Below are 10689 nucleotides of genomic sequence, written 5' to 3'. Positions count from 1 at the left end.
AGACTGTCAGTAGCTTGTAAGATGCTAATACGTGTCAAAATTCCTGCTAGGATTTTTTAAGATGTAATTTTCATCATAGCATTAAGATATTAAACAGTTTGATGAAGATGAAGGTTGGATTACAATACCAATTAATTTCATATTATATAATTAGTATTTTCATTTTATTGTTTGAAATCAACAACATGCTGATGATTCAAAGGAGTAAAATGGAAGAAAAAGCTTGAATCTGACAGTGTGAATGATTTTATTTCCATTGATGGTAAAGGAGTTGATAATGTTTTCCCCAATCTGACACACAGCAGGCAATTTTGAGTCACCAGCTCAGAATCAGTATGAGAGAGAGTGTGTGTGTAGGATTATGTGTGTGAGCGAAGGATTGTTGCAGATGGCCAAACCGAATGCTTGAGAGGATGTTCTGATGCACGTGCAGGTATGTTTCAAAGGCGTTTCCTCTTCGCCTCTGTCAGCGAAAAGACCACTTTCAGGTCCTCTGAGGTGTGTGTGTTTATCTTCAGAGAGTGTGTGAGGGCTTTTTGCACCTCCTTGGGTGCGACCAGGTTGAAGCGCAGCAGAGAGCCGACCAGCTGGGAGCGAGCATTGCCGATGAACGAGTGCGACAGGAAAGACGCGAGGCCTCCCCCGCCTTTTGTGGTGTAGAGCGGGACTCTGACCATTCCCAGAACCTAGAGAGAAAGAGAGAGAGAGGGGAGAGAACATGAGATGAGGTAAATGGCTGCAATCAGTCCTTCACACACACTCACACACACCCACACACTTTTTCTTCTTTAAAGAATTCGTGGGGACCCATCATTGATATAATGCATTTTCTAGCCCCTTACCTTAACCCTAACGTAACCTGGGGTCCCTCAAAGTTGTCGACCCCACAAGTGGTCTCCCAGTTTTTGCATCATCACACAAACACACAAACACACTCACACACACACACAAACACACACACACACACACACTACCTCCTGTCCATGATCTGTTGCAGTGGATGCAGCTGCTCTCTCCACCTCCCTAATCTGCTCCTCTTCCATCTTCTTCACATAGAAGTGAGTGATAAGACGGGAGGAGGAGGAGAGGGATGAAGCAGGGGCATGGCAAGAGTCCACATGATCTTCTACCGATATAGGAAGAGCCACGCCCAGCTCCTCCAACAATTCCCTGCTAAGGCCCGCCTCCAGGGTCTCCTCCGTTGGGTTAACAAGCCTGAAGTGTGGGAAGTGGGGGTCAAAGGTCAGGATCAGATATGAAAGTAGATAAAAAACTTCAGCTGTATTGTTCTCCTGAGACTCCACAGTGCTGAAGTAAATAATCAAACTGACTGAAAAGCTCATTGAATTTCAAATCCCAAAACGTTTTTGCTGATGTGGTGCTGAGTTGCTGCTGCCTAAGGTCACAAGAAAGTTGCAAGTCACTGGATTTTAAGTTAGAGACAAGGGAAAATGGTTGGGCCATTCCTGGACATTTTGGTGCCCTTGGCGAAACGTCCACTGGCGCCCCTTAGGGGACTGATCTTTTCATTACATTTTATAAAAATTCTAATACTTAATCATTTTAAGTATAATGATATTATTATAATAATACTTAATTAAAATTATTACAATATTATTATGCTCTCGATCCTGTGAATGTCTTTGGGACATTAAGTAGCCTGGTTATTTATAAACGATTTTCACATGGCGATGTAAACAAACGAACTGCAGGGTAACAAAATACAGTCCTGGCTGAAGTAATAATTTTTCTTACAGAATTTAGAATATCTTCATAAATTAATGCAAATTAACATATTTTGTATAATCACAATATTTAATCAAATGTCCAAAGTTATTAAACAACAACAACAACGACAAGAAATGCTTTCATATAGTGAAATAAAAAGACAGACATAAAATATACGCTTGACACAGTTGTTGTCACCCTTTTGATGAAATTAAATTAGTTCCTCAAACAAAATAAACAAATAAGACTTTCCTGTGATTAATTTTCAGTGCTCACATGACCTGAATTAACCAATGAGTTAGGGTTTTATTGCATAAAAAGGGGATGATTGTTTCCACTTTCTTTTTTACAGTGGCGAAGACAAAAGAGCTGTCTGAGAGCATCAGAAATGTAATTGTCAAAAAACAGCAATTCGAAAAGCTACAAGGCAATCGCCAAAATCCGCGTTTCAACAGTTTGTAATGTTATCCCGAAGTTTCACAGTCATAAAACTGTTAAGACGCTTCCAGGACGTGGCGCCAAGAAGAAACTCAATAAGAGAAGTCTGTGAAGGTTGATGCAGATTGTGAATCAAACACCATGCAGGACATCTAAAGAGCTTCAGGCTGACCTGGAGCAATCTGGAGTGGAGGTTTCAGCCTGTTACATATGCTGCACACTAAACCAAGTAGGGCTCCATGGGGGAAGGTCAATGAGGACACCACTGTTTAAAGACCGGCACAAAAAGTCAAGACAAGACTGATGTTTGCAAAAACTTTCATCGATAAGCCACAGTCTTTCTTGGATAATGTTCTATGGACAGATGAAACAGAAGTAGAGCTCTTTGGGAATGCAGTGCATCACTTTGTTTACAGGAGATGAAATGAAGCCCATAAGGAAAAGAACACCCTACCGACAGTAAAACAAGGTGGAGGTTCTATTATGCTGTGGGGCTGCTTTGCTGCCTCTGGTTCTGGAGGCGCTGAATGTATCAAAGGAATTATTAAATCAGAAGATTACCAAGGCATTTTAGAGCGAAATGTGTTAGCCAGTGTCAGAAAACTAGGTTTGAGGAGAAGACCTTGGGTCATTTAGCAGGACAACGACCCAAAGCAGAAATCCAGCATGACAAAAGAATGGTGGAAAAGGAAAAGATGGACTGTTTTAAACTGGCCAGCAATGAGTCCTGACCTAAATCCCATTGAAAACCTTTGCAGAGAGCTGAAATCTGCCACTGCAAAAAGGACTCCGGCAAACTTAAGAGAGCTTGAACACTGGCAGAAGCTACAAGATGGCTAGATGGCTACAAGAAACCTTTAGAGGCCGTTATTGTTGCCAAAGGTTCAACAACCAAATATTAGTGAAGGGAGCCAATAATTGTCAATGAGGTACATTTTGTGTTTTTATTTAGCTATTATGCAAGTGTAGTTTTTTAAATTTTCTTTTTTTCAGTAACCTTGGCCATTTTATTAAAATATATTAATTATACAAAATTGGTTAATTTGCATTGATTCCTGAAGATGTCCTAAATTCTGTACTTAAAATTCAGGGGTGCAAATAATTTCAAAAAGGACTTTAAGTGTTAACCAGCAGGTTAGTGATATGTCAGTGTCCATCGGTCACCAATAGAGTCTCTCTCTACAGAGAGTCTTCTCTCTTCAAAGTCTTCTCTCAGCATCAGGTGCTTAGTTCAGAGTGAGCAGCGGGGAATTTATTTCAGCAATCTGATGCACGCATTGCAGGGCAGAGTCAGACAAGTAGAAAGGGTGTCTGAAATTATGGTTACATACCAATTCAAATCACAAAAACCTTTTACTCTTGGTACTCTTAGTTGAGCCCATGTCATATGACAAAATAACATAATCACCTTATGGCATAGCAATGCAGTCAATTTATGAATTTTTCCCTTTTTAAGTTTTTTTTTTTTTTTTTTTTTTTTTTTAATTTGTTTAACAAACATGCTGTTAAGTGTCATTTCGTCAGTGCTGTGCTTTACTCTGTACTACATACTAATTCTAAGCAGGGTTTGAGTATGCACTGTGTCCACTCAAAAGTACACAGCCATGCTAGCACCTCTGAGAGGAGTTATTTTGGCATAGCAGTCCTTTGAGCTACATGCTAAAATTAGCAGGCTAACATGCTCACAATGACAATGCTAACTTGCTGATGTTGACAACACACTAACTCTTTCACCAATTGTTACCTCTGCAAGAGGGTTAGGTTTTCGCCTGTGTCTGTTTATTTGTCAGCAGGATTATGCTAAAGTACTGAACCGATTTGCACAAAACAACCCATTAAATTTTGAGAAAGCTCAGGATCATTTACTTTCAATTTGAATTTTTTTCTCTGAAGTCTGGTGTATGTTTGACATTTGCCTTGGTGGAGGTATGCTTTCTACTGTGTGCCAATCTAGTTTCACTATTCTTTTTTGATCTTGTATTATACTGAATTATTTCAAACTTTGAATCGTTTAGTCGGTTCATCTTTGCAGACATGTGGTCCATAGAAGAAAAAAGGTAAAAGAGGTAAAAGATAAGAAGAAAAAGATGTAAGAGAGTAACAAAGAGTCTACAGCCATAATAGGCTCTGTGAGGCTGCACTCAGGCACAGCAGTATTTGGGCTAAATGCTAACGTCAGCATGCCAACATGCTAAGTCACACCGCTAACAGGCTGGTGTCTAGCAGGTATAATTGTTACCACGTTCACCATCTTGATTTAATATATTACCATGCTGATATATGCAAGTTAGTGCTAAGCACAGTGTACAGCTGAGGCTCATATGAATGTCATTAGTTTTAAAAAGGTATTTTGTCATAAACTTAGGTATTGAGAAATTTAAATTTTGACCTGACAGCTCTAGATAAAAAGTTACATGAGACATGAATGTGCGTACCAAATTGCATGTCAGTCTATCCAATAGTTGCTGAGATAGTTCCCTAAAACAACAAATGTAAACCTCATGGTGGCCATGAATGTCCGTACAAAATTAAATGGTAATTTATCTGATAGTTGAGATATATCAGTCTGAACCAAAGTGGCAGACTAACACTGCCATCCCTTGAACCACAATACTGCCATGGCTCGAAAGCCACTATGCATACTAAAAAAATGCTTGATTTTTGAGTGTGCTGCTGATGGACACTATTTCTCCATAATGCACCGCAGAAAAGAAATGCAAGTGCTGCTCACACTTGCAAAGAATTAAAAAAAACTGTTTGAACTGTAGTAAAACTGCTTTGAGAACACTCAATTGAATCTTCAACATTTTGCTGTGTATTTGTGTTTTAATTTTAATGGCTGTGATATTCCAAGCTCACAGTTTGATTGACATGCACGCGCATGTATTGTATCACTTCATATTATTAGTTAATGTTTAAGTATGTACAGCCTCCTGGGTCTCTACAGATGATTTCTTTTGTTGTGTGATTTAAACTGAACTCAACATCCTAGAATTCCTCAGGCCTCACACATACACATGAATTCCGCCCATGGACCCAACAACCAGCTACCACTGGTCACTGTGTGGCCTATGGCCCATGATTTCACTAGGTCAAAAGAAAAAACAACAACCCAGTGCTCCCTTTGATCCCTCTTTTCTTCAACCCGGCTGCAGGGGCATCAACAGCTCTTTTCTTTTCTGCTATATTCTCTGCAGGCCTGTTCAGAGTAGACTGCTGCTCTGCAATCTTGCTCTCAAAGCAGCTTTATGAGAGCATGTCTAGGATGAACCAAAAATTAACAAATTTCATTTAGTGCCAGCGGCTACGACACAACATCTGCCAGTTGAGTTTCCAAGCAACAGGAGCCACGAAGCAGGATTAACGCCAAGAGGCTAACTCGGTAAGGAGCAAAGGAGCAACCAGTAATCTCTTCAAAGACACAGAAGGCACACAACCAGACTGGCCTATACCCCACCAGGAAGCTGCCAAGGCCTGCAGCTGACTGGATTTAAACAAAGCAGCACGCTGGAAAGGACCTCTCTTCCTCCACGGACTCTACGGCTAACCACAGGACTGTTAAACTGTTGCCAATGTATATGTTGTAGGATATGTGAGAGCCCATGTGGCTTTCGACATATCTATCTGGTATAGACACACCTATCTGGTGCTTATAGTCAAAAACAACCACTTTGACGAAGCAGAAGATAACACCAGATTCACAAGTCTTGCAGCAGGGGGGCTGCACCCTCCTGTGCCCCTTGCTTGACCTCTACAACTTTCCTTCAGCCTCCATATAGAAGAGTGGATTGTCCCTCAACATGGGATTTAAAAGAAAAAAGAACCCAACTTAACTTGTGGACCAACAAACCTGAGGAATGAACCACCAGACTTAAGTGTAGGTCTAAACACATAACTTTACAGCCACTCAACCCACCCAACAGAAACTTCTGCCGGAAATTTCAAAGACCCTTTCTTTCTGACTGTTTCCCTCTTCTGGTCCAAAAATGCTATAATTTCAAAACTTTATTACTTTTCTTATTGTTTGAATGTGTACAGTCATATTCTAGCTAAATTCTACATGTTGTATGTCTATATATTTCCATAACCGTTAGCGATAAACTTGTGATGCTTGGTCTCATTGTAATCACAAGTGCATTAAGATGCCAGATCTTTATGCCTTGTAATTATTCAATAAAAAAATACTGTTATTTAGGAACTTGTCTTAGAAGCAAGACAGTTAAGCATGTGACATCTGGCCTCTACTGGACAGCCTACCCAGGGGCGATGTGAGTGTGACATTGCCCTGGGAGGGCAAGCTGCCTGCATATTGGCCCGGTGTCTCTCTGCACCTCCTACCCAAAAATTTCCTTGTAGGAGACCTTCACTGGATTGTCCCACTCTGTCTCCGCTTGGCTCCGCTAATCACATCTTCAACCGAATCTTCGCCTACACCTCTCTGCTGCTGCATCATCACTTCACGTATCCTATTCTTTCTTGCTTGTTCTACCTAATTTCAGGTTCATTTGTTCCCAACGTTAAATTATAGATACCCTTGACAAATCACCAAGAGAAGCAGTTTTATTAAATTTTACTATGCTGACTCTGAGATTATATCGGTGGATGAATAAATACAGTGGTTCCGCATGATAATTCTTATTAACCCCATAGTTCCCCAAATTAAGCTAATTGTCCTTAAAAAGTATTGATTTGGTTGAATGTGTTGACTGAGCTTTATTTGTTATTGGAAAGCTGCTAAGTTAATAGCATGTTTCACACACATAGGACTGGCGGTACATCCAGTAACTACTACTTGTGATTAACAAACTTCTCTTTTTCAGTCAGCCATTTTGTTTTTGTCTGCCCCCCCCACACACACACACACACACATATACAACTGTATATAGTACTATTCATTAGATTAGATATTGTGTGATTTTACTTTTGTTATCTTTTAAATAAATGCTTTTGAATATAACTGCTGGTCCATATAATGTTACACAACAGTGAATGTTGTCAACCTCTACTCTGCAGAACTCCAAATCCTTCAACTTCTCCTAACTATTAATAGGGTCATTTTGGTTGCATTTATTAAGTTAATTATTAATCAGAATTCCAAATTGATAATTAGTATATTTTGAGACTGAATCAGTGACTTGGCTATCCTTTCCCTTTTTAAGGGGGGTGCCCCAACGTGGATTTAACGCAAATTAAATTCCATTACTTAATGTAATTATTATTTCTGATTGCCAAAATTGATGAGCTGTTGCACCTAAAAAAACTCTACAAGTACATGTAAGTTGATTTATTTGTATAGCAACTTTAAAAACAGTATATTAAGACAGTAAGACAGTATATGGAACATACTGTATACAATTAGTATGTAGTATGAAATTGGTACACACTCCTGGTTCTGACCATTTTGTTGTGGAGATTTTGCTGATTATTGGTCAAGTCATCAGTGAAGAAAGCGTTCAGGAGCCCAAGATGTCTTATCCTGAAAATATTGAAGCTCGGCCAAGGAGAAAGGAGAAATTATCGATACAAGTTTATGTGCATGATGCCGTCTCCATTCTGAAGCTCGGTCCCCTGCGGTCAGTCTTTTAAACCTTATAGATTATGCTGCAAATACTTTACGCCCAGAAATGGTCAAATTCAATGCCTCTACAAGTATGTGGAGTCAGTCTATTGGTTCTCTATTCTGTAAACAGGGAAATGTATTTACCCTTGCTAGTTCAGATCCAGTTGCATGTAGCCTTCAGTATAACGTCAGCGCATCCTGGTCTGGAGCCACTGTTATCTGGCTATGCCCATGGATTCTAGCAGACACCAGTCTGTGGCCTCTCGGGAGGCAAAAGCAGCCATCTCCTTTGACCTTGGCTACTACAGCAGCGCTGCTTCACATTTATCAGAATGGCTCTGTTTTCCCCAAATAACCTCAGACAGCTGCCCAACCTCTCAAGGAGAGAAGACAGTGGGCCTGTCATAAAGATTTACTGCTTTTTCGCCTCAGACCTCAAGGCCCATGCTTGACCTGTGTAACCCAATAGAAAATTCCCTAACACATTGTTCCCATTTGCATATGCAGTTTTCCTTTATTTTGCATATTTCATCATAATTTTTCAGAATTCTCTTCTTTTCTTGTTATATAATTTCACTGTGTTGGTGAGTGATGCCCCAGAAATTCTGGCAGCGACTTCTGTAAATCAAAGATACAAAAGGCACAAGTGATTCATACTAAGTATAGCACAATTTACGCAGTATGTGTCTGGTAATCACATTTTATAAATTGGATTTTAAGGCAAGTTAAGGCACCTTACAGAGGAACCTGTCATGCATAATTTCATATCTCTCACTGTTCATCCTTGCGGTATGAGTATTCTAGTGACAATGTGTGAATGTTTGTTCTGAGTCATAAAGGTTTATGTCTTTCGAAGAGGCTCATCTGTGAAGGAAAAGAGAGGCTTACAAACCTGAGCTAACCGGAGAACGAATCTGTGCACATAAAGACATAAAACAAAGCAGCACCAGGAAAGACTCACCCGCCAGGGAAACCCAGCAGACCGTCAAAACGCATCTGCATCTGTGAGAAATGACAGAGGCCGTTATACACTCACACACTGATGCATCCACATACACATAAACCAAAAAACATGCCTAGACACAAACAGGAGTCTGTTTTAATGTGATCATGCAGAAACATCATGAGAAAGGTGTGCATGATGTGCACTTCTGCATGTGTATGCAGGGTTGTGCAAGGACTTGCCCATTTCCATCCATACACCACTTCCACAACAAATACGCAATTACATACACACACAGTGCTCTTCCTCACCAGTATGATATGTCTGATGGGAATCTTCCCAAACAGCTGAGTTTTCGTGTCAGAGTAGAGCATCACGTGGCATGCATGCCTGCAGCCTGAGCATGCCAACGCCTCTGCCCTCGACAACTGTCCACTGGCCATCTACAAGTGTACACACAAACACAGTGCAAAATTACACATTCACAGTTCAGCGCTTCCTGACCACACTGTGTATTTGGACGGCTGCCCTCTTAGCATGTGGTGCCAATGTGACATCATCCAAATACATATGCTCACTTTTGTTTATCTTGCTCCCTCCCTCAAATGCTGAGTCGACAGACCTGACTGAAACCTACTGATCAGCTTGAAGGCTTGTGGGCTTGTATGTGGAAAATCTTATGGAAGGCTATGCAGAGCTAGGACGCTTACAGGAAGAGCTCCATGACTTGTATCAAAAAAGCTTTAGCTCCCTCTGTTGGTGTGGAGTAGGCTGACAATTAGAGAATCCCCGCCCTGGTGATTTGTTTTATTTTCTTATATTTTATCATATTTAATTATATTATGTTATTTTCCTTCCTATTCTCATGCACAGTTCAAAGTTTTTTTAATGTAAAAAGGAGCGATGGCGTCTAAGCTCTTTCTCAGTATCTCCGTGACCGTGACATGCTATTAAAATTGGTTCTATATTTTTCCCAAATAGGACTGACAATGACATTTTTAGTAAGACAGTCATTTAATCCAGAGGGTCTTCTAATAAGTTATTCAGTCCTTATTCTGATTTCTTTTTTCTTTTTTTTGTCAGTTTGGACAAAAAGAATTTTCTTTTACAATGTATGCCATTCCTAAAGCTGTGATGATTTTATATTTAAGGGTAACACTGAACCATCTCTGCTTCTTCGTTCTTTTTCTTTGAATTACATCATAGGAAACTGATTTTTTAACCACTCCATCAACCTGGAACAGAAGGATCAGATCCCTCTTTCAGGAAGACATTGTAACCTTTCCATAATTCATCCATTATTGGGGAAGGTTTATCTCAAATATCCTCTGTACAAGAGTTTGGACCTGGTCTTCAAGATATTTGATTACAAACAAACCAACCTGCTGATTTCATACTGTTGTTTTTTGGAAAGATTTTTCATGATATATTCATTGTAACATTTCTGTTCATTTTTCATTACTATATCAATGTGTTGTCTGGGTTTAATGATGTCTGTAGTTCAGAACAAAAACAGCATTATATCATAGCAAAATTTCGCATTCACAAAAGTTAATTTTATCACTGACAACCTATTTAAACTTTCATTAACAAAATGCAACAATAAATTCTATCATTCAGCATTCTGCCAACTCAGAAGCCTTAAATACTCTGAACCTTCTTCTTATTTATTCATTTATTTATCATGTTTTTGTTATATTCACACTTTAACTCCCGGGATATTTATATAAGGGTGTGTTTTTCACAGTGAAATAAAAAATAGTTTTGAATGGTTAAGTAAAGCCGTGATCGTGCATTTTATTTGTTTTTGGTCAAACACCGTTACTACTAATATATAGGTTACTATGAAAGTAAACAAAAGCACTCAAACATGAGCGCCGCACTTTACCTGCCACTGATATGCCTCTTCGCAGGTGTCTTGGTTTGACAAAGTGCTGTTTCATCCCTCGCTCAGCACGTTCAGCGAACGCACCAATATCACTCGCTGCTGGGCCGGATTTATCGGTGACGTTTTGAACAC

General features: G+C 39.7%; 1 protein-coding gene across 4 annotated transcripts; it reads right to left on the bottom strand.

The window, feature by feature from the left end:
• Nucleotides 1-230: 230 nt before the first annotated feature.
• zgc:103759 (U8 snoRNA-decapping enzyme) lies at nucleotides 231-10661 on the bottom strand. Of its 4 annotated transcripts, none has more exons than XM_040153806.1 (5): nucleotides 10558-10661; nucleotides 8981-9112; nucleotides 8688-8728; nucleotides 975-1215; nucleotides 231-686 (listed from the first exon to the last, which is right to left on the bottom strand). In XM_040153806.1, the coding sequence occupies exons 2-5, from the start codon at nucleotides 9110-9112 to the stop codon at nucleotides 441-443; spliced, it is 660 nt and encodes a 219-aa protein (XP_040009740.1). In that variant the 5' UTR covers nucleotides 10558-10661; the 3' UTR covers nucleotides 231-440. The 4 variants fall into 4 exon arrangements, with proteins under 4 accessions (XP_040009740.1, XP_040009738.1, XP_040009737.1 ...); XM_040153804.1 differs by lacking the exon at nucleotides 10558-10661 and adding an exon at nucleotides 9248-9421; XM_040153803.1 differs by lacking the exon at nucleotides 10558-10661 and adding an exon at nucleotides 9292-9418.
• Between the last annotated feature and the right edge of the window lie 28 nt (nucleotides 10662-10689).

Source organism: Xiphias gladius, chromosome 18, assembly GCF_016859285.1.
Source record: "Xiphias gladius isolate SHS-SW01 ecotype Sanya breed wild chromosome 18, ASM1685928v1, whole genome shotgun sequence".
NCBI lineage: Eukaryota > Metazoa > Chordata > Actinopteri > Istiophoriformes > Xiphiidae > Xiphias > Xiphias gladius.
Note: the sequence above shows the minus strand (reverse complement) of the source record. Positions and strands in the feature narration are given on the sequence as shown.

What these genes read in the sequence shown, in the direction of transcription:
- zgc:103759 (XM_040153806.1), bottom strand. Translation starts at nt 9,112, where the DNA reads ATGGCCAGTGGACAGTTGTCGAGGGCAGAGGCGTTGGCATGCTCAGGC. An exon ending in CTGCTGGGTTTCCCTGGCGG is followed by an intron (nt 1,216 to 8,687) that starts GTGAGTCTTTCC and finishes CCCACACTTCAG; the next exon opens with GCTTGTTAACCCAACGGAGG. An exon ending in CAACAGATCATGGACAGGAG is followed by an intron (nt 687 to 974) that starts GTAGTGTGTGTG and finishes CTTTCTCTCTAG; the next exon opens with GTTCTGGGAATGGTCAGAGT.